Source organism: Eucalyptus grandis, chromosome 2 (genome assembly GCF_016545825.1).
Source record: "Eucalyptus grandis isolate ANBG69807.140 chromosome 2, ASM1654582v1, whole genome shotgun sequence".
Taxonomy (NCBI): Eukaryota; Viridiplantae; Streptophyta; class Magnoliopsida; order Myrtales; family Myrtaceae; genus Eucalyptus; species Eucalyptus grandis.
The window spans coordinates 4,587,342-4,611,992 of record NC_052613.1 but is presented as its reverse complement, the minus strand read 5'-3'; the positions used below and the strand labels follow the sequence as shown (position 1 = coordinate 4,611,992).

At 39.5% G+C, this 24,651-nt stretch overlaps 2 protein-coding genes across 2 annotated transcripts; one reads left to right on the top strand and one right to left on the bottom strand.

Moving 5' to 3' along the window:
• Window positions 1–3,347: 3,347 nt before the first annotated feature.
• LOC104442330 lies at window positions 3,348–8,794 on the bottom strand. Its single transcript, XM_010055720.3, has 5 exons — window positions 7,934–8,794; window positions 7,547–7,624; window positions 5,895–5,976; window positions 4,001–4,143; window positions 3,348–3,738 (listed from the first exon to the last, which is right to left on the bottom strand). Exons 1-5 carry the CDS (start codon window positions 8,264–8,266, stop codon window positions 3,529–3,531), a joined length of 846 nt encoding a protein of 281 aa, XP_010054022.1. The 5' UTR covers window positions 8,267–8,794; the 3' UTR covers window positions 3,348–3,528.
• A 5,309-nt stretch (window positions 8,795–14,103) lies between these two features.
• On the top strand, window positions 14,104–15,257 carry LOC104443282 (hypothetical protein). Its single transcript, XM_039304930.1, has 2 exons — window positions 14,104–14,395; window positions 14,484–15,257. The coding sequence occupies exons 1-2, from the start codon at window positions 14,345–14,347 to the stop codon at window positions 15,126–15,128; spliced, it is 696 nt and encodes a 231-aa protein (XP_039160864.1). The 5' UTR covers window positions 14,104–14,344; the 3' UTR covers window positions 15,129–15,257.
• Window positions 15,258–24,651: the final 9,394 nt, after the last annotated feature.

The window sequence follows — 24,651 nt, the reverse complement described above, 5'->3', positions numbered from 1 at the left end:
AAGTCACTTATGGTGATCAATCAAAATGCATCGATTTCAGTCGTAACATAAGCATTTTAATGAGTCAACATTGGAATAATTATGATAATTTGGAAACATGTAGATAGAAGTCAAAGGAGCATGGCAACCTTTTTCCTACGGGCGGGGCTCACTAAAGTAAAACAGGCAGCGGCCACACCACAACCAAGAGCAATGTCTAGCATAATTTATAAAATTCAATTTCAAAAAGGATAATGACATAAACAGTTCATGAATTTTTCTTCAATATTATAAGAATATGACCAGTTAATTTTCCTTATTCATTCTAATCCTTGAGCTTTCACATTTTCATTCATTGTACTATTTCCATCAAGTGCATCACCACATGGACATTTTTTTTTTTTTATGTTGACTGCCATGTCGGTAATTTTTGGACCAAAATATGATGTGGGCTATTACATTGATTTTCCAAGTCAGCAAATCCTTTTTCTGTTCTATTTTTTACCCTTCTTTTGGGGACGTAGCCACATGTAAGTTATGTGGATGTCAGCGTGGTAAATCAATGTCTAGTTGATAGAAAACATAATCACGTTAGCTAACAAAGAGAATTTTTTACAGAAGGACTACATTAAGTGATTATTTGATAATTCAAAGAGAAAATTGAACGGACAAAAAGTCCAGACACCTCACTGAACGTTGAAGAAAAATGTAGAAATCACTCACGCCATCATCCATCTGATAACGATGACTAATGTACATACTACAGCCGAAAGCTACGTAATTTTCAGGAAGCTGATGCGCAATTTTTCCAAAATGCGAACTAAATCTCCTTTCCCTTGGACATCATTCGGTGCAATATCTTATCTTTTAGTAGCCCAAGAAGAATAAAAAAAAAAAATAAATAACCTTTAGAGCGGTGCTAGCACGGGAATCCACCTCTCACGGTGCCGCACTCACTCAAACCTCCCCCCAACCGGAAGAGGGGGCAACGCCCAAACCAACGCGTCCATAGCAGGGTGGGTTTCCTGGTGTTGTTATTGGCCAAATGAAGCATAATTTTTTAATTTCATCTCTCTCTTAGTGTCCATTAATCTTGTGAAGTCTTAAGCGCATCATTTGTCTTTTGAAACTTCCTCTTGCACTTCCTCCCATCTCGTACGAGATAAGTGCACTAAGATCATGTTTGGTAATCATTTTATTCCTCTATTTTTATGTTCTTTGTTATCTAGAATAGAAAAAAAAATTAATTTAAAAACATTAGCTAATTTTTCTATTACCCGGAATAGATCAATAGTTAGGGAATAGATTTTGAATAAAAACAAAAAGTAGAAAAAAAAAAAAAACTTACTTCTTTGTTCCTAAAAATAATTTTTGAATCAAGGTTTTTTTCTTTTTTTTTTTTTTTCTTTTCTTCTTCTTCTTCTCTAGCCAATTGACGAGCCTTGGCAATTGCTAGTGACTGGCCAAAAGACAAGGACCAACAAGGCTTCACCTCACCCAAACACTGCAAGGTAGAGCTTTGCTAGCTCTTGTCTCAAGTCACCAATCATTACCAAGGCCTAACAACCAATTAGAGGAGGAAGAAGAAGAGAGGAAAAAAGAAGAAAAAAATCAAAAAATTATTAAAAAATTAAAATAAATCCTACATTACAAAAAAAAATTAGGTCGTACCAAATATATTCATATTTTTTTATTTCAAGAATATAAATTTTTTGTAATTACTAAACGCGTTCTTCTGCTCAAAAACTCGTCCAGAGAATAGAAATTATTCATGGGAACATAAATATTACAAAACGTACCCTAAAAGTCTTAAAACTTATCATGAAAGCATAGTTGAGTTCTAAAACTTTCAAAAAATATAATAAAGTCTTAAAACTTGTCACAAAAATATAATTGAATTTAGAACTTTCAAAAGTGCAATTCAATGCTAAAATTTGTTAGGCTAGTGCAATTAGGCCATTTCGTTAATTCCATCCAACTTAACCAAAAAAAAAAAAAAAAAGTTATTAGGTTTTAGGATTTCATTACATTAAAATTTAACAAATTTTAAGACTTAATTGTACTTTTTGAAAGTTTTAACATTCTATTGCATTTTCTTGACAAATTTTAAGATCTTACATCTTTTGAAAGCTTTATAATTCAATTTCACTTTCATGATAACTTTTAGGATTTCAATTAAGGATAAGTATGGTCCGAGCGGGCGGTTCCTATCTTAAAATTGGAAACTTCCCACTAAGAACCAAATTCGAAAATTTGGAACTGGAAACTACCCGTTAGTTGCATAGACTAGCCTGGGAACTAGATTCCACCAAGCTTCACACGATCAGACCAAGTTTGTATTATGAGAATTTCTCATTGGTAGATAAATTTAAGTCGCGTCTAACACCCATTGGCCTTGTGGTCCAATAAACTGTGGTTTCATTCAACGTCAATTCATTTTATCAGAACAAAAGTACAAAAAAAGTCCAAGAACGAATATCATTCCTAACACGCACTCTCTGATATGGTTGGAACCAAAAACACAAACATATCTGATGATGTGATATCAAATGGGGTAATATCAAGTAGAGCTCGGATGACGACTAGAATCACTGGAAACCGCCCGGGACTGTTGCTGTGGTGTTAGAATGAGTTGGCAAAGCTGCTGTCGCGGATGCAGGAGCTTGGGCACAGCATGGGGACAGCAAAACGCGTTGAGCGACACAAAAACATGTACTTCGATGAGTCGGCAAGGCCGCTGTCATGGATGCGAGCGAAGGGCTTTGTTCTGTTTAATAAACAGGGCGGGAGCTTCTCCAGAAGAGTGAAAGAAATTCAAAAATAAAAAATTACATATATACCGGTTCGGTTTGGGTGAACGGTTGGATGGTTCCATACTTGAAGTCAGGAACCGGACCTATCCCCATTAGAACTGCTGGCTCTAGGCCAATTCGATCCGATTTCAGGTGGTCTGGATGGTTCTTAATTCTTTTGCATACCCTTACTTCTAATGTACTTATTTTTGCTCATGATAACACATTGTTTTGCCTAAGCATCAGGGATCTCCCCTTTCCGAATTGCTAATCAAAACAACTGATGCTCAGCACTCTTCTTAGACCATAAAAGACTTTTTATTTTTTTTTTTGTGTAACTGCGTGGAGCTTGCAAAACAAATCGAATTAACTAAGTGATTTGAAAAACTCAAATATGGAAACGTCCAGAGCTTTCAATGAAAACGACCCAGATTCAACATAACCAGACGATGGACCGCTCTGTGGTATCGTGTTATACGTATTTGGACCTAAACTCCGGATGCTTCATCTCGGTTTCGCTTTGCATGTTAGCTCCGATAGCACCACTCTCTAGGAGGAATTGACACAAATTACAGCTCGAGAACAGCAACATGGCAAATAGCATTTACATATCTGCGGAACGACACCCCTGAATAAACAGGTAGTATGATACAAGCATGTCCATCAAGTATCGTTCCCTATTCCACAATATTACATCATCTTTCTCATAAAAGTACTCTGCTAGCTAGCTGTTGCTGAACTATGCACAAGAACTCTCTCACTTAGAACCGTTGAGCCTGGAAAGCAGATAGAGGCAGCCGGACGATAGGAGGACAGATGCAGAGAAACAAAGCAGATCGAACGGAGTATGTATAGCCGCCTTCTTGCTCTTGTCAAACAAGCCGATCAAAAGAAGCATCACTATGACATGGCCAAGCTTGGTTTTCAGCTCGTTGACAGATTTTATTTCTAACCATTTTGGTCGCTCCTGCAAAGTAAACGCTATTCAGACATGATCAAAGAATAGCTATGACCATATGTCAAAGGGAAAGGTAGCAACATATCACTTCCCTCTTTGCTTCTAGTTCTTAATAACTGATAGGAGACAGGTAGCAATTTATAGCACAAATTCACTTTAGCCCTATAAAATTTAATTTTTTTTTCCCCACAAACTGAGACAGTGCGAAAGGAACCAGGGTCATCAAACTGAAAAAGAAAATAACAATTCCAATATGTAAAACCATACTGACCTTTAAAGTGAATAAACCAAAAAGATTTGACGTCTGTTGGTTTCCTTCCCCTGACACTGACTTCGCAATGTCAAGATTGCTGACAAAGAGCTCATAGAGACCCATTCCAAACACAAGCATCACTGTTCCTAAAAGATATACATCTGACATTGCCAAAAAACAATTGCATGTCACATTACATGAAGTAGCCATAAAAGCAACGGTAAACAAAAAGAAATCAAATTTGCATAAACCATGTAACTTGACCAGAGCAGATGGTCAGTTGGAAAATCTACTTCAGCCAACTATGCAGGTTTTATCACATTAGATGAAGTAACAAAATCAACAAAATGGCATATGATATATAGCCCTGAAATTGAATTTTATAAACGCAAATAGTTTTGTTAACTAAATCATGTGCCTTCAACATGAATTACAAGAAAGTTGAAAGTTAAAGGTAATCAAGTATCAACCTTTAAACTATAGTGGTAAATGCTACAGGATGGCAATCACAAGCTGTTTCATCCATCTTATTTGATAATTCATGTCACGTTATTACACCATCGGCCAAACAACTCAAATTCTATCCAAACGATAAAATAAATTTTTTTATCCATTTAAAATAAATTGTGTCTTAAATACTTGTTTTCTCGGAGGAGTTCTTTTTGTGTTATTCCATGCTGGCTTGTTTTAACCATCACCTTCAAAAATGTTTAAAACAATATACTTTGCTGACAATTCCATATTTTCTGTTTGGTCAGAAGAGTCCTCCGAAGAGTCCGAATGACTGGAAAAGTAGAAACAAGACCCGATATAATTTGATAGCAAATCCTCAACCATATACTCATAGCATATTCCTAATATACTCACAGCATATTCCTAAAACGAAATCACTGTTTTCTTAACACTATGCAACACAAACACCAACCTTAACTTTAAAATCACGGTCTCACAATCAGTTTCTTCACATGTACGGTGAATTGAACAAGAGACATACAATGTTAGATAACTCAGGGATCATCATTAGCTAAAAGTGGTCAGACAAGGACTTCGATCCCAAAGAGTGTTGTCCAATGTCCACCCAAGTCTGGATTTTCATATAACGAACATGCAAATGGACAGGATTTTCTTTTTAGCTGTTATTTTTCTGTCACACTCAAGGCATTGCTATTATATAAAAGAGGGTTCTAAAAATGTGTGGTGTCGAATATTCTTGTTCCCTTTCCTTTCTTTTTTTCATTCCCTTTTCTTTTGTTGACAAACATCTTTCTTCTCCAGATTGAATTATATTTTCCTGCCATAAATTGCTAGACAAGTTTCCACTATTTGAAGGAAATGACATGCTTTATTTGGACACTTTTCATAAACAATGCATAATTTTAAGCATGAAGCCAACTATTTAGCTAAGTATATATTGCTGCTATTCATCTCATCTCATTATTTGGTAATCCTTTGGGGAAGCTTCATAGGTTCATGATATTAGGGGCGAGAGATCAATCCTAGCAACTGAGAGCAGTAGGCAAATAAGGGAAATAAACTTTCATAGTTCTTGATTTAATCAGAAATAATTCACTTATGTGATTCAATATCACGATCTTTGATTGACACAATAACTATTGTAAACATCTACATACGACTAAAAATGTATGGAAAAATGGGTGAGGTGATCATGACAGCAGAATTTAGAGAATATCCATAGAAACTTAAGGAAAAACGACACCTGCTACAAAGTCCAAGTTTTTCACTAGTCTATTTTAGGAGAGGGGACAAAAATGAGGAAAAGAACACAGATTAAGAAAAAAGACAAAACTCCGACTAAACAAAATATGTTGAGAAAATCTGCACCATTGAGAGTGTACCATAACTGCAACATAAAAATAGCCACAACAAGTATGTACAGATACTTTTGACTCACCAATAGCCTCAACAAGCAAGAAGATCACTTTGCTGCGATTCACAAAGAAATCCATAAAAGACTGGGTCACATAAGTACATCCCTGCACATGTCACTAATTTGTGTTAAAAAAGCCAGGCAGATGGGACATTCAAATAATGAATCATCAATAGCAAGAAATTTGGGATTACTAAATTGCAGCCAATTGAAAGTAGCATGACTATTAGTTGACCTTCTGCTAACTGATTTTCATTTTCTCCAACGCATGCTGCGAACTGGACAAAGATGTCTAAAATATAATCACTTTCACAGGAGTAAATACACTGACTGATCGGTCTAACCGCTCAAATTCTATTATCAAAGACGTTGCCAATAGATATATGCCAGTGCTCATCTCTGTAGACCACATTAAGACTTTATTAACAAACACACAGCTTGTAAACATTATAATATATTTCAGCATCTGAGCTTCCCTGAAACCTATATATAAGCCATCCATGTTTCACATAAATGGAGTAGCTACTTCAAATTCCATAAAAAGAGAAAACTCTCAAGACTTAGTCAGCTGCAACCTTATCTGTGGCATTGAAAGCAAGATCCATTACACTTAGCATTACACCATACACATATCTCTCAATTATTTGTAATGGTTCTATTTTTCCTCCTAGTCAAACAAAAAAGTAGTACATCTTAGAATATTTAAATAAAAAATCACGTCTTCATCTAACAACCTAAGCTTTTAGAACAATTAGTAGTGGTCTTACAAATCTCACATGAAATCAAAGCTAGAAATCTTGAGTTCAAATTTTACCAAACTCCATTGCCTCCCCGACTAGACTAAATGTGAGGGAGAGTGTTAAAATATTTAAATAATAAATCACGCTTTCATCTAACAACTTAAGCTTTTAGAACAACCGATGAGTGGTACCATAAAATCTCACAATACAAAAGTCTCCTGCTTTCATTATGGACAAGCTAGTGCTACATTTCCTTTTACCAAATATTATAGAACTAGCATGAAGAAAGAACCAGGGATGGATGGATACTGTTTAATCTGTCCTATTCGATCACCAATGCTTTAGTTAGAATCTAAACATATGTTTTTACCTTTTACAAGCAGAAGTTTAGAGCTAAAGGATACAAGGTATGACAAGGTATGACCAAGCCATGGGGTCTTACATATCTAAGATGGTGAAGGTGACATGAGATAAGATCAGATTAGTCCACAACACAGTTCAATCTTTACCCCCAACTGCTATGGTTGAAAGAATTCGAGAGAGCTTGTCAAGAGTTGTGGTTGAACCAGTTGAACCTGGTCTGCCAGGTTATCCAGCTTTGAGATCATTGGCTATAATATCTGCATTTATCTAAAGACTTATGCTCTAGCCAACCCAAACGATGCAACATTTTCTTTCCCGTCCTCTGGCATACATAAAGAACTACTATCGGTATGCATGGGGAAGGGTTATATACGACTGAAGATATACTCCTCCAAAACCTCTCGTAATTGTCCTCCTCTTTCCTTTCCCCCAGAGGACACTAATTCTCAAAAGACAATGAGAACAGCAAACATTAAGAGAAAATATCCGAAATTCCACATGTGAAAACGAAACTAGCGATGCGACCTCAAGGGGAATGTAAAATTGCAATCTCCTTGATTTGAAATTGCATACCTTGATAAAGCACAGTAATGATCCTACCAAAGAGCCTGAAACTCCGAGAAGCGTCATGAACCGGCATGCATATATCACCTACACATTCACACGAGTGAAAAAACAAAATCCCATCAGGACAGTGCGAAATTCGTCACGCTCTAATCGCGTCAAAAGTGTAGTAACCAATCTCAAACAAAATGTTTGGAATTGCGATTCCTAAATTGAGGACCAAAGTTTTCATTTTTCTTCCTCACACAACAGCGCTCAATCTAATAAAGCAGTTTAAAGCCAATCGCGAGGCGCTCATCACTCTCGAGTGAAGTGCTGCAGCCTCCACACACACACACACACACACACAGAGACGGACGAAATAAGCGAAAGACGGCAGCTCAATGAAATGATCACCCTCTCTATGGTCTCCTCCCACACTTCAGACTTGTCGGGGAAGCCGCCGAAGAATCTGGAGCCGGCGCCGACGTCGGGGGCGATCGCCGGCGCAGGCGACGACGACGGCCGCACCGCGGAGACCGCCGACGACGAAGCGCCGCCGCCGCCGCCGCTGCCCCGCCGGGCCCTCGTTGCGGCGTCCCCCGCGGCGGGGAACCGAGCGCGGGAGGGCCGGGAGAGGGGCGCCGCCTCGCCACGGGAGCCCGAGCTCGGGCGCCTGAGCGGCGAGGGAAGGGTTGAATGCGGGGCGATCCTCAACTGCCTCGGAAGCGAAGGCCGCAGCGGATTCATGGCCGGAGGGGGAGGGAGGAGGATCGCGACGAGGGGGAGGATCAACGGTCCGGCATCAAAGAAGCCGAGCGCGCTCGCGGAGAGGAGGAAGGACGGCGGTCGGTGCAGAGACGGCGAGCGACCGGCGCGGCGGAGGATGGTCGGCGTCGCTCGATCTCCGGAACGTTGCACGGGCCGGAAATGGAGTGATCGGGAGGAGACCGCTCGCTTATCACTCTCCTTCTGCCGCTTCTACTTTCGAAAGAACGGAAAAATAAAATATCTCGATTTTCAATATTTTCACGAAAACATAAATCTAGCAATTGAATAAAAGAGTCGTCCTTCGAAACTATTCGAGGAATATTACGGTTGTAGAAGAAAAATTAGCTTTACAATTTTCCATTTTTCCAACGTCTGATAATATTCATGAAACATGATAACCATGTTGTATGAATTTGAATGAGTAAATACACATGGAGGACTTATTTAAATTGATCGATGAAAAGTGACATAGCATTAATTAGTTGACGTGGTGATTATGGGATTTTGAAATTTGTTGGGAAGGAGGAAGAGGAAAAATGGCACAGATAAGAAGAAACGGAAGCTGATAAGCCCAAGGAACGCTGTCATTGCGATGGCCTCATGAGTTGAGTTGAATTATAACACTAAAATAGGAAAGATTTTTCGTTGGGGAAAATTCAACTTGGGGTAAAATCTTTTGAGTGGGGGGGTTGCAGAGATATTTTCGTCCTGGTTTGGCAGTTTCTCAGGGGCACGTGACAAAAGAGTCGGCCTTGGTGGAAGCGACGCGACATCTGCATCGTCGGATCACCGTCTTCGGATGACTATGGACGGACGGACGTGGTCTGGCGCGACAGGGGGCGTCGTCCGTGGACATTGGAACCACCACTCCTTCCCTTCCGGGTACGGGACACGGTACGCTTTCCACTTCGCCGCGGAGGTTCACGCACCGGTCAACGTCAAGAGTAGGTGCAATGTAGGGGTACATTCCCAGTCGATTCCACTTGTAAGCCTCGGTTGAAACGTGGCCCCGATGTCGGGTCGGATTGGGGTAGCTCGTCTCCTGAATCGTCGTGCACCAACTTGGGCTTGAAAATGCTCTAATTGGATAGACTATAAGTCGCGAGCGAAATGATCGGTACGTACCATAATTCAACTCAATTAGTTCTTGTGGATGCACATACATCATTCTGTCAACATCTATAAGATCACGCTTCATATGTAAGATGGGGAACGTGACACTTAATATTACTTTGTTACTCAAAAGGACATCTTTAAATTTGAATGAGGATTTGCCTACTTCATACTAAACTACTTAATTATTCAATCAATCCACTAAAAATTACTAACTGGAAGATATTTCATATAGTGTTATTCTTATTTTTATTATGTTTTTAACACTCAAGTTAGAAGTGGAGTTCTACTCAAAGATGGGGCTTTTTTAGGTTGATTTGGTCTAGTCAAGTCAAGCTTCAAACACCTCTTCGAGAGCCAATTCGGAGCTAAAATACTGAAGATTGGTTGATTATGTTGACTTGAATGAATTACACCCTAACTTTCAAAAGATTTATCATTGACAAAAGTAGTTTTATATAAGGTGGACAAATTTTTAGCAAAGTTTGCTTGTATTTGAATGATAATCTTTTAAAAATTATAAGACACTCTAATCAAAATAAAAGAGAACTTAGTGTAAACTATTATATTAATAGGATCTTTCAATCATATAAACATGAGATCAAATTGATAAATATGACATACCTTAATTAAGGGAAGCCATTATTGATCCAATAAGAAAGATGTTTAACTATGGATATGAATCATCACCATTCTCCTTCATATGGAAATAGTGGAAGCCCGATAAAAGGATGTTAGCATTCTCAAACAAAGATAGATCGTATATAGAAGGAGTGATATGACTAATTCTAGAATTGTCAAATCTCAACCTTTTATCCAAGTTTAAGATATGGAGTTTATACGTCTAATTGGATATCACAAATTCATTACTCATAATATACTTAATTAGATTGGGCCCATATCAAATGTTAAATAATATACCCAATAACCTATATAAATGGGTTGAACCTCGTGGAGTCTAACGCAAACCACCTCAAACCGGTCACCATCTTAAGTATATTCCTTCTAGGGTAAGTCGTGCTCTGAATTCTCGACAGAATAAGTTGACAACTGCCTCGTCATGAACGGCCAAACCATTGCTCGAAGAGCCTATTTTTGTCCTTTCAATCAGCAAAGCTGTGCCAGCAGCCACTAAATACCATGTAACGAGCACTTGTAATGACTTTGTGCACTCTGCGATATTTCGATTTGTTGTCGTAATTAAAAACAAAAACGTCATCTATAGTAGATCAAACTTATGGCTTTACAATGAATTTTCGTAAACGGTTTTCCAAAAAGTACCCTAGAAATTTTCCTGGACGTGTAGACTCGCCCTTTTATTAAAAAAAAGAAAAAAAAAAATTAAAGAACACTAATCGCGCGAGTTAGATGAAGCAAAATATTTATAAAAAAAAGTATAAGTTAATCCAAATGGATTGAATTATAAAATAATATAGAATTACGAATGTTAATGTGGACATAATAATTGAAAAAAAAAAAAAAGAAGAAGAAGAAGAAAAAAGAAACATGAGGATAAATGCAGAAGAGAAAGGTTCATCCAAATTTCCTGCCTCCCCTTCTTTGACGTGGCGTTCATGCAGATGCTTTGTGTCGCCACGACCGCTGCCGCTGCTGCACTTTGCCCACTCCTCACCTCTCTCTCTCTCTCTCTCTCTCAGAGTCGATGACCTGCCTTTGCTGCTTTTGCTTTTACCCTTGTGAGTGTTTCAACTTCCTTTCTGCACCCATCATCGGGTTGCTCGAATTCATCCTGTGCCTGTGCTTTTATGTTTCTTTCGCAATCCTCGTTTCTGGGTGCTTCTCTTCGGTTAATCTTAGATACTAATCTGTCTAGCTCTCCTGCGTGAAGAAACTACGGCGTGAAAGTGCGCACGCTCTGTTTTAATGCAGATTCTTTAGTGGGCCTCCTCTTTGGGAGTTTATCATGCATTCCACGTTGAACGTGTGGGGGCTCACATTCGATGTTACTGGGTTGATGCTGATCTTTATGTATAGTTATCCAGCTGATCAAGCTTTGAGTGTTTTAATTGGAATAATCATTGCGGTCTTGCAACATGCTTGCTTGAGAAAGTTGTGATTAATCTGTCTGCTGGTCGAGTATAAAATTGTTGTTAGTTCTCACAAGCAAGAGACAGATGATTCGTCGGTTATGTTCGGTTCCAGAGTGTGGTAAGCACTTGTAAACTAACTGGTAAAGATAGAGCTTTGATAGCTTTTGTAATTAGAAAAGCAAGTGCAAGGAAGAGAGTTCCCATTGTTTTCTAGCAATCCTCATACGTGAAAGGTTTGTTGTTCCACTAATTAACATGGAAAACTCGAACATGCAAATGTCCTCGCAGACATGAGTGCTCCACCATGGCTAGTCTAGGACGTCTACTCCTGGTTGAATTTGCCGACTTTGTTTGCTGGGACAGATAATGTTTTCATGTACACGGGCGCTTCATCTCTCCTGCACAAACCCGAGAAAGGGTTAATGGGACTAGACTGACTGGTGGAGGACTGATTGATGAGATACAATAAAACAAAGAGTGCTGTTCTTCCAATTAACATGTGGAGGTACTCAGTTAAGTGCTTATGTTTTAGCTTGTGGGAGAAGCTTTCTCCCATTATGGGGCTGGTGCAATTAACCTAGCATAAGTGGTCCAGCTTGAGGAAACAGTCATTTGGACCAAAAATATTTTCGGAAAGTTTACATTTGGATCTGACGTTAGTAAGGTGCAATTGGTGAATTTGGTGAGCAGTTCTTTCTCTTCACCTTTTTTTGGGTGTTGCATATGGCATACTTGTTTAAAAACCCACGAAAATACACACTCATAGTTTGCCACATAAGTTCGTAAACCATTCTTTTGTATCAGTCTTGGGATCCCTAGATTACTCTTGGAAAATTCAAAAGGCCACTCAGGAACAGAGTTACGTTCTATTTGCAGGGGTGTTGAGAGTGGTGGTGAATAATATTTATAGTCCAATGGCATCAGCTTCCGAGCTAGTCAACACTACAATAATCTTGGTGACAAAGCCTTTCTCCCTACTCAAGCTAATATGTGTGTTTGGAGTGAAGACTACCTTGATTATCCTTCAGACCTGGATGGAGCTAGCAATGGCTGCAATCTCATTGCATGTGAACCTATGTTGGAAAGTGATTCTATGGATGGTTGCTCTTATAACTCTTCCATTTCGGATTTTGACTGCTATTCAGAGGGAAAGACAGGTATGTTTATTCGAGCATACCCTTGTTAAATTTGCTTCATTATCATTGCATGCACATACTAATTTCTTGCGTCTTGCATTTTCTATGAAACACTGCCACAAATTCATGAAGTTCCAGCTGAGGGTAGAATGAAATATAAAAAGGGAACAGGAAGCCAGGTGCATTTAGTTGGACTGCTATGGGAATCATGCACTTAGTGCCAAATTATGACCTGAAAATGTGGGTAAGGAGGAAGGAAGAATAAGAAAGAACAGGAACAGAGTATAAACTCCATTTATACACACACACACACACACACACACACAAAATAAAAACAGAGAGAGGGTAGGATTTCTTTAGCAGTTTCTCATTGTTGACATTGATTTTTCGGTAATGAAGAAGTGAGCAACTTTTTTGTTTGTCATATCATTCCTATTGTCAAATTTTACTTGGACTTTGACTTCTCCTCTAATTGTTCACAATAATATATCGCTGATTATATAATCAAACTTAAACTTGGGCAGGTGCAATTAGTGTAGCCACCAGCAGTCATGTTAATCGGTTGAATAAGATGCTTAGATTCAAAGATGGGTTGAAAGTAGGAGAATGACCTCCTATACAGCTACACTCTCACTATGTCTGGACTCATTTTGAGTTGAATACACTCCTGGTTTAAAAGAACATGATCAAAAAAAATTATTTTTCCTCCTCTCTAGGATATTTTAAGTAATTTGGAGAGATCCAACATATTTATAATCAAAATATTCCCTTACATATATGTGTTTGCTAGATGATCAGTTTCTCCCTATCCTTGTACCTTTATCTTCTCTACCTTGAACAAATATTGTTCAATTCCTTCTGTATGCTGTGTTTAAAGATTGCTTCTTCATCCAGTTCTTCATGTACAAATCTATCTTCTCGTTTCTTGTCCTTTCAAGATGATAGTTATTCTGTTCTGCAGCTGGAAGTCAATTTACTAGCAATGCAGATGGAGTTGGAAAATCTTGTGTGGGAGAGGAAAGAACTTGAGGAGCGTTACCGTAAAGCTGTCAAAGAGCGGAAAATGTTGGAATTCATTTTATCTGAACTTGAAGACGAGCATGAGAAGACCATGGCAAGACTTGAAGTGTTAGAGGACGAGGTTCGTTTCCTTTTAAATGTTGAAGCGATTGGCCTGATTGCTCTTCCATAATAAATTTTGTTATCTGGCTTTGACTTCTTTTGTAAGTACTCAATCACTGGTTGTACCGTTAATGCATGAGCTATGGGAAGTGGCAGCGTACTGGTTGCACATGTACTTATATGAATCTTCTACACATGCCTAATCACTTAGGAGAAGAAGGGGAAGGAGGGCAGGCGGAGGGTGGGGGATGCATGTCTGACGGTTCATAGGGGACCATAAAGGTACCGTTTTGAGGTCGTCTACCTAAGAATCCTAGTAGAATCTGTCTCTTATGCCAAGAGCGGTTTCTCAGAATTTGTGAAATATAATGAGATTTGCTGTCCAAATGATAGGATGGTGCATGTGGATTGGGCGATTTGCATTTCATCTGAGAGGATTGGTCAAGCCTATGTTATTTAAAATAAAGAAGTCGTTAGGTTTGAAATATTTTCCGGGACCACGGTTTTGTCCTAGTGTTTACCAGATTCTATGCTTTGTATAAGAATTTTGTTTCCGGAACTGTTTGATTGGTTTTGTGTGAATTTTACCAGATTCTATGCAGTTGTGCAAGAATTTCGTTTTTGGAACTGGTTGAATGGTGCTAACAGATAGTTCTCTTCTTTCTTGGAAGATATATACTCTTCCTGTAAATCATTTCTATGTGTCCTCTTTAATACAACTCATATTTCAAGATATGCTTCTGGACAATTTTAATCAGGGTTTCTCTTCAACAGCTTCCGCGTCTGAAAACCGAAAATCTTAGGTTGAAGGAAATTCAGGGCAAGGAACTTTGGAACTTTAGAGTTCAGGCGGAATCTGGAAATGGCCTAAACAGCAGCAGAGGTGACAACTATGGTGTTCCTCACGGTAGCCTGCCATCAATATCCAGCTACAGTGGAAGCGGTGCATTCTTTCGGGAGCTTTTGATGCACCAAGATTCATGGGAAGGGGACAGGCAAAGCATAGACTCGCTGCTCAACTTACTAAGCAATAAGAGTCCTGGCAGCTTTATTTCGCCCGATACAGAAATGAACAGGGCTCTTGCCCAGCAGAGGGAAGTTGCATTGAAGCGGAGTCTCTTCAGTTCAGTGTTATCTTTTATGGTCGGCATGACAATTTGGGAAGCTGAGGACCCATGCATGCCGCTGGTGATGGCGCTCTTCATTGTTGTCGGCATGTCACTGGTGAGTGTGGTTCAGTTTTTCTCCACCATAAAAAACAAACCTGCTTCCGATGCTGTTGCTCTCTTGAGCTTGAACTGGTTCATCCTCGGCACGCTTTCTTATCCGACTCTTCCAAGGGTTGCTCGAATTTTAGTCCCCGCAATTGTGAGCATGTTGGACCGGACAACAAGGTGGCTCGGTGCTTCTTCCCAATAGCTAAATTACGTGTTTTCAAGAGTATTTTGTGCAAGTTGTAGAAGCTTTACTTTTGCTCCAGTTTGCTTCCCTTGATAGTCGCCATATACGAAACGATCTTGCAACGATTAAAGAAATAGGTTTTCAGCATTTTATGCGTACTTTAGTTATTTAGTATCTGTAAATGTGGTCGGTCGGTTATGTTAGAATAATATTATCTCTCTTCTCGGCTCTACAAAATCAGTCCTTCATTCGTTGTCGCCATTTTTCTCGATTCTGTATGAAGTTTCTGAAAGATCTAAAAACTCCACATCTTTCTGCAGTCTCTTTCGAAATCATTTAAGGGTGTCTTTCTACCCTTAACCCGACGCTCCATCTCACAATCGTTTCTCCAACTTTATCTTTGATCGGCCGTGGCAGGAAGTAAACTCTATTTCCAATCTTATCTTTCCTCGAGTTCCCCACACATTTAGCGGAACATTCACGTGTTGTGTTTAACCAGCGAGTGCGAAACTTTCGAAATTCCGGGGCCGAAGTGTGAATTGCGAAAGAAATGGGTACTAAGTGCAGGTGTTTTGAGGTGTGCTCATCGCTGTTTTGCAATTACATTCTCTGTTCGTTGCATTCTTTTAGCCTTGATTGTTGCGTTCATGATTGGAGATGACATGGACCTCGACTGGATTTGAAGAATGGCTGCAGGGAGAAACTCAAAACTTTGTCCGCACATGGAGGCCATTCCAGGCAATGCATCTCAGCCAAACCCATCTGTATTTTTCTCTGACCTTGTCCAGAAACTTTCCCACGGATGACCTGCAATTTCTCGGTTGAGGGCCCTATATATTCTTCTGACTTTTGGCGAAATGCGATGGTGGGCTTGGTGGCGAATCAAATCGCATGTGCATTTGGATTTCCATTCTGATGCGCAAACGTCCGCACAGGTTCGACTTCCACACAGCCAAGTGCATTCTACACCATCAAACGTCTCTGAAAGGCTAGATGATTTTAAATTATAACCCGGGTGGATAGAAATTCAGAAAATTAGCTTGGCCATCCCAAGAAATATTACAATGAAACTTTACTAATTGTATAGTCTGGTATTTCAGAACAAGAACGTGTTTTTTCACTGCCTTCTTTTACAAATTTTCTGCTGTTTTTTTTCTTTTCACTAATTCTGAAAGAAGAAACTCGTCGTGTCTAGTCTCACCATAAATTACGTAGCATGCACGTTGCTCTTGACTGTCGACCCCGCTAAAATGTAGCCCGCTTCCGCAATATTCGCAATCAATTCTGTCCTCATTTTTCCAGATTTTGGTCGAAATGTCTTTGGAGTAGATCTAGTAAACGTGGCCCATGTGGCTACTTCTTAAATTTGCCAATTCGTCTCGAGGCTATACAAGTTCATTTAGAATTTTACCATTCATGTGTTGCACACTACACAACGAGTTATGCACCAGCTGCCTCCCAATGTAGCAGTCCTCGAGCAGCTAACATTGATTCCCAAGAGACTAATAATCTTTTCACGTTTGTTCACTGTCTGACCCGTTACCAATTAGGTGAAAAAAATATTGTATGAACTTTCTGTTCGTTTCACAGAAAACATGGCTCGGGTGGCTATATTTTAAATTCACAATCAATTCTGTCCTCATTTTTCTTGATTTTGATCGAGATGTCTTTGATCTAGTTAGTTCATGACTAGTTATATTTTAAATTCACAATCAATTTTGTCCTCATTTTTCTTGCGTTCACAAAATACATGACTCGGTTCTCATTTTTCTTGATTTTGTATTTCTTTCTTAAACTCGCCAATTCAGCTCCAAACTACACAAGATCTGCTCAGTTCATTTAGAAGTTTACCATTCATGTGTTTCACACTCCACAAGTCATGTACCAGCTACCTCCTCATGGAGCAGTCCTCGAGCAGCTAACCTTGATTCGCAAGACACTAATGATCTTTCCACGTTTTCTCACTGTTTGACTCGTGACTTGATACCGATTAGGTGAAAAAATGATCGTATAAACTTAAGCTCCGTTAGTTTCACAAAAAAAGAAAAACTTTCAAAAATATATATTTCGAAATTTTCAGTGTTCAGTTCATAGAAAATAAAATAGTCAAAGAAAACACTTTCTTTCTCCCGCTCTCTAGTTCCGCTAGATCTGGTGAGCCACACAAGGCTCAAGTTCGCTTGTGGCTGATCGTCGGCCGTCACCATGGCCAACAATCGGCTGAGGAAGAAGCAAAAAGAAAAAAGAAAGAAAAGTGAAGAAACATAATTATATAAAATTTAAATTTTTTGGTCATTTCCCTAGAAAACCAAATTAGATACCAAATGACGGAAAATAATTTCTAGTTCATTTTCAAGTTGTGGCCAAACACACGGAAAATATTATCATTATCCTGTAAAATGGCTTCCTGGAAAACATTTTCTAAAAATGTTACATTTTCCACGAAACAAATGAAACATTACTCTACATAAAATAAACTTCATTACAATCGTTGATCATGTGGACGGGACCCGCATGACTACCGGTTATGATGATGTTGATCCATCTATCTCTAAGTTAAGCTCGTGTAGTAACTTAGTCAGCGCGGAACATGCCTGCTCCTACAACGGGAGCATCCCACAAGAATTTCCCAAGCCATACAAAAAGTCTCTACAGATAAGAGCCCGCGTCGCGACTCGATCAGGGCGGCGGGTCCTCATCAACCCAACAACGTCGGTGACAGACGGACGATGCTTTCGTTTTCTCTCGGCCCCAATCAATTCTGGCTCCTTTTCATTGCACCCTCTTTGTATTTCTTTCGGGGTGGGGGGGACCATCGGTGGGTGGTGCGTCGAAAGTATAGTCCATCCAAATTCAATCTTATTTACATCGTCTTTTGCCTTTTGCTCTCCCGCCCTCTTTTTCTCTGCGCTATCTCCCTCTATTTTGTGCGTTTTAGAGGAGGTCACTCCACTTTGGCGCAGGTCCCTTTCAGCTGATGGGGAAGGGATCAGTGGTTTTGCTTCGATTCCTGCAAAATGGTGGTGGCCTTGCGAGTTGGATAAGGTTTGGGATTTTTCTTTGGGAGGAAGGGGACGCATTCCGCTACTTCCCCCAATAAAGACGCTCGCTTTATTGCGTGCTTCCTGGTGAAGTAAATTACAAGGGATCCGCACCTTTCCATGGAGGGTTTTTTATAATCGAAGGAGGGGCCAAAAAGCAAGGCTTGAGTTTCCAATGAGGAGGAGCTTTTGTGCATTGGACCGGAATGCGTGTGCTTTGCACTGGACATGAATTTCACGTCATGTGGAATTCGATTCGTGGAACATGAAAGTGCTGCTATTGAGTTCGCTATATGTTTTGTCGCTCTCGTGCCACTGGCACATGCTTCTTCCCGTGCCAAAATTCTATGCTGTCCAGGCTAGTACGTTCGGCTTAGTCCTTCTGACGTTGTGCTCGCAACATCGTCACGAGGGGTTTGGACCCTCTACCCCGTACCACGGTGCCACGATGGGCCGTGCCGGGGAGGACAAATATAGAGGAGATTGGAGTTGGCCTGGCCACCAACTTTTTGAAATACGCTACTAACCTTATGGATCGGGATAAAATGCAAGTCGAAGTCCCAATTGGTGGTCCACTAGTGAGGTTTTCTATGGAAAAACTGAATTATATTATGGTTTACCTTTTCAAATTGGAGCTTCATCTCTTGTAAAATATCATCATGACAGAACTTTTTCTTGGACATTCCATTTACATGCTATCATACAATTCAAAAATACTGGTCTAGACCGTTCTCTGTGAATCAGGTGTGTGACCTTGCTCATAAAATTATCAATGGCTGCAATCGACTTGATCCCTAGCAAACGAGTCAGGCAAGTATTTGTCCATGTAATGCCCTTCTTCTTGTCAGTCACATTTTGCTGATCCTTAGGCATATGTCTCTTTTTCCCCACTCAGTTTGACTATGGCATTAATCATGCAAAAGCAAAGCCGGACCACATGCGCTGGTGGCATGAGAACGATAAGGCTCGGAAAAGTCCATAATATGCCAAACTCAGCATTCATTGCCGATATCCATTTCCTCATGTACACATGTAACAACAGGACATCTAACGTTTGAAACTTTGGTCTCCTTTTGCCCCACTGCAAAGGAGAATCTCTGCTCACAAATAATTCTATCTGCGAACTTGAATTCCCAAGAGGGGCCTCTCATCTGTACTCGATTTCAACATGAGAATTGCCCTTTCTCGATGTGGGTTACAAAACTCCTACTGTCGGCACCAAGAATTGGTCGGCACGTTGATATACAAGCACGTGAGTAGAGCTTAAAGTGTTAAACACGTGACCCGTTGTCGACGATCGCGATAATTATTATTGATATTATCGCACATCGATGAACATTGCAGACCGGTAGTTGACACACGATGAAGAATGATTAACTATAGAAAGGAATAGATCGGAGTATCAATTAAGACATCGGGAGGAAGTCGAATGCATAAAGGGTATCGGGATGCAATTACAAGATTGAAGTCACTAGAGAACAGAGACATAGGTGATGGAGCAACTAACACTCAATTTTAAAAGAACAACCGTTTGAAAAAATTATCATGGTATCATGAGAGCATGGGTACAAAACTTTCAGAGAAGAGGGAACACGGTTATAACCGCAAGAAAACTGCTTAGAGACGGTTATGACACAATCACTATAAATGCCATTATTCGTCTATTGGAATCCCACTCATAAACAAATACCATTGTTCATCTACTGGAATCCCGCGCATAAACAAATAAATTTACTATCTATTAATTACATTTACTTTCCTACATTGTACTTTCAATTTTTAGACTCACGCCGTTAATTGAATTCTAATGTGTTTCTTAGCTTCCAAATTCATGTCATCGATTAAATTTCAGCAAATCTTCATGTCATCAATTAAATTCCATCATAGTTTCTTAGTTCCATTAAAGTGGTTGTATATTTCAAGATTTGAAGTCGATTAAATTCTGACACGATTTGCATTTGTACAATTCTATATGAAGTGAAGTTATCATTGTTTTTGATCTACTATGATATTTTTATTCGGAACCATCACAGAATCTATCTCTCCAAATAAAATCGAAAATAACTTTCATAAAAGACATTTTGTCGTGAAACAAATTCTGCCGAAACACCTACAAAACAGGTCGGTTATGCAGTTTAAAATTGTCAAATAATTCTCTAGATAGTCAGAACTTTGGGCCCGTGCACTTGAATTAAAAAAAAAAAAGAAAACTCAATCACTCGTGTTTGAAGATGAAACATAAGTTCCACGTGGTTTAACGTTTAGGTCATTATCGATTGAGTTAGCAACGACGGGACCTATATGTGATGAACGATGATCTAGCCAACTAGGCGCTGATTTAATTACAAGCTGTGATTGAATAGGATTTAACAACTACGACATTATGAACGGGTTCTAGTCGTACTTTCACACTTTTTCTAAACAAATCCCGGCACTTTTAATTCTTTCTATCTTCGCAAAATCTTTTTCGAGTCCCTCCGACTGCAAATTTGACCAAATTCTGTCGACACAGCCGCCGAACTCCAACAAAGTATGGTGCGGCTCAAATATGTTGGGACACCCATGTGAATGTGTGTGGACAAATCCAGCCATCGTAGACGACATTAGAGTATGACGTGTTTAAGATTTTAATTAATGGGGCCAACTTCGATGCTGGAGGGACTCGAGAGAGAGACTCGATTAGAAAATATGTGAAAGAGAGGGGGGATTTGATCAGCCAAATTGAAAGTACACGATCTTAATTAGACAAAACGCGATGATACAAAATCAAAAGATGGAACTTTTCTCAAATTATCGTCGGCTCAAATGCCACGGACTCACATACTTAGACACACTCTCACGTGTGAACTCAGCATGAGGCACGACCTCGACTGGTCATTTTGCCTCAGCGTAAATAATTTAGTGTTCCGATTCATCCGAGTTTTAGGGAAAGATGTTCTATGCGATCCACGAGCTCTGACTGGGTATCAATCAATCTATCCGGGGGTTGGAATCTAGGATAATTCCTTGCCGGTCTTATTTAAATGCAAGACGGAAGCGATGGGACGCGCACCCCACATGTCATACTGATCAAAAACCAAAACTGGGGCTTTAAAAATAACAGAGAAGAGAAGAATCTTTGCCGACGGTTAACTATCTATAGGGCCGGCCCTTCCGACGACTGGTTGCACCGAAACAGAGGCGCTGGTCAAAGGAAACGGGGCCCCTCATCATCATGGTCTTTGACCAAAGTAGCGGTGCGTGCGTCGCCCCGGCCACGCGCGCTCGCGCAATCCGAGGACGTGATTTTTTCAAAGTACATATTGGCACGAGAGAGTTAGAGAGAGTTAGAGAGAGAGAGAGAGAGGGACGGTGATCTGCATGGCCATTTCTGTATTCGTTGCCAACCTGACTTCATTTTGTATCTGCAAATGTCCATGCCAAAATGTCACTACGCACGGCGCGCAAACCGAGCGGTTCCTTCAAATGGAAAGCGTCCGTTCACGTGCTGATATGGGGTAAAAATTATTCAAAAAGTCTTCAACTTATTATACTATAGTCAATTTAATTGTAAACTTTCCAATTTAGTCAATCTAGTGTAAATCTTTTAATATGATGCCAATTTTGGGCCCAAAAATCGGTGATGTGACAGCATTCGCTAATTTAGGGAAAAAGTTATTTAAAAATCCTATATTTATTGTATGTCAGTTAATCTTTTGACGTTTTGCTAATTTTGAACCGAAAATCGATGAGGTGGTCATGGATATTTTTTTCCCAAATTTGAAAGTTCATTACCATGTTGGTTGCTCAATAATAAACTCAGGATTTTTTGGATAATTATCTCATGGATATAAACCACTGGGCATTGATGGTTTAGGCCCTTTTTTTTTTTTTTTTTTTCTGGAATTTGCCTCACTTGTAAAATAAACTGAGGCTCCAGCTCCATATATATGTAGTAGTCAAGAATGGTCTATCATACCTTTTTTTTTCTTTTAATTTCCTTTGCCAAAGCGATTGAAGATGAGATGTTAAGAAGTTGAGAGCAATATAGTAGCAGACGCTACAGGCGGTGATGCTTTAATCAATCCTGAAGTAACAATCATGTGTTGTAACTTACGCATCTGGCTACGTACGTTAGAAGGCCGCGACAACTTGAAGTTGGAGGCAACAGCACTAAAGGGGTTGCAACGTCCGATAAGTTATAACCATGACTACATAGGGTTTGCCAAATACCCTGTAAAAAAAAGTTGGTAAGCACTCCACTTTTTTGGCATCCATTCTTAGCCGCAGCCAGCGAAGTTGGGCGGGACACTATCTCGATTTCATTTCTAGGGTTAGATTAGAATATTGATGAATGAGGTTGTTTTTCGGCATAAAATGAGATACTTTATTTCGCCATTTATAATTAAATAATCTTTTTATAGCACGAAATTCCCACCATCGCTTTCCGACCTTAACTTTTCTTTTGTTTTTTCCCTTAGCATCAGCAACCAAAAGAGGCGAATATTATTTATAACGCTTGTTCACCATTATTAAAAATTTGAAACTCTCTACTTTTGTGAATGTTTCCTTTCTTGGCCCTTTACTAAAGTTGTCAAAAGAGGAAATAAAATATTTAGCGTGTCTCAAGCCACGCCTAACCTTCTATTTTATATTTTGGAAACCAAAAGTTTTATAGTTTGTAATGAAAATGTAATTGAACTCCTAAAATTTTCAAAAAGTACAATTCAATTCTACAATTTATTTGAGAAGTGCAATCAAATATTTTCGTTAGCTTTGGACAGAACGGAAAAATCTGATGTGATTTTCCTTTAGGGATGGTGCACTGAAAGTGTCATTCATATTGTGCAATCATCCTTTAAACCCTGTCAAATCCATCTAATTTAGTTGAAGGAAGATGCTGACGTGACTGATTCTTTTTATATGTTATTTTCACTCTACCATGTAGTCGTTAATAACGTTTGGCAAGTTGATTTAAGTGTGACCATTTTCCAATCCTTTAGTATTGGTGAACGATTAAGTGTTTGGACCTTTCATTTTAAGAAGCAAGAGATCTAAAGTTCAAACCTTTTTGTCACTAATTGTTTTGGGGCGACTTCTAAGATTTAGAGATATGTTCAGCGAAGTCCTAAAACTTGTCCGGAAAGTGCAATTGAGTCCTAAAACTTACAAAAATTCAATCAAGTCCTAAAACTTGTCAAGTTGGTTTAATTGAGTCCTAAAGTTAACACCGTCAAGAAAGTTAACGGAAATTGCGACGTGGCCTTGACGTCATATTTTAAATGATTTTTTTATTTTTCAAATGGCTTTTTTAAATTATTTTTTATTCAAAACCTTTAAAAATTAGATTAAAAAATGAAAAGGAAAATCTAAATTCATTTAAAAAAGGAAAATCTAAATTTATTTAAAAAACAAAACTGTTTTAAAAAAAAAAAAAAAAGGCACTAGTGGACTTCGCGCCGCCCATTCTTTGGAGGGGCCGGCGACGGTCGCGCCCCCCTAGGCGGGTGGCCGGCCCTCACGGGGGCCGGCGACCGCCTGGGCGAGGCCTCGTCCGCCCTCGCTCGGGGCGGCGAGGGCCGACGAGGCCTTGCCCGGGCGGGCGACGGTCGCCACCCCTCGCCCGGGGCCAAGCGGCTGTCGCCGCCCGAGCGAGGGCGACGAGGCCTCGCCCGGGAGGGCGGCGGTCGCCGTCCTCACCGGGGCCGAGCGACGTCGCCGCCGGCCCTCGCCCGGGGCGGGCAGGGCCGCCTAGGGGCGGCGGGGCCGCCACCCCGCCTAGGGCCGACGATCATCGCTCGGCCCCTCCGGCGATGGGCGGCGGTGGCGGCGACGGTGGTGGGGGAGAAGAGGGCTGATTTTTTTTAAAACAATTTTAAAAATAACTTTTATAACTTTTATTTTTAATTTTTGGTGAAAATAAGATAAAATGAATAAATCTAATTTTTTTATTTTAAATTTTTTTAAATGAATAAAAAATCATTAAAAAAATACACGTGGAAAATAAAAAATAATTTAAAATGACACGTCAGCATTTTTAACGGAAAAGGCTAACGGCGTTAACGTAGGACTCAATTGAACTAACTTGACAAGTTTTAGGACTTGATTGAACTTTTTGTAAGTTTTAGGACTCAACAGACTTTCTAAACAAGTTTTAGGACTTCTCGCTGAACATATCTCTAAGATTTACAAAGCCAAGTGACTATGTAATTACCTGGTATGATTGGGAAGGTGAATCGTACCTATAATCCTTTTATTTTGCGGATTACAATTGATTTTGAAAATAGTTTTCTAAAATCATTTAAAATAATTAGTCAATAAAAAATATTTTTATTTTTGAAAGCTATATATATTTAAATATTATTGTAAATGATGAAAAAAATTTCTGTAAGCAATACAAGCGATTATTTTTAGGAAAATATTTTTTAAATTATTTATTTTTCATAAAATAAATCGAACGTTAATGTGGTTTCATCAATAGTGGATGGGAACCATCAAATTGAAAGATAAACAAATTGACG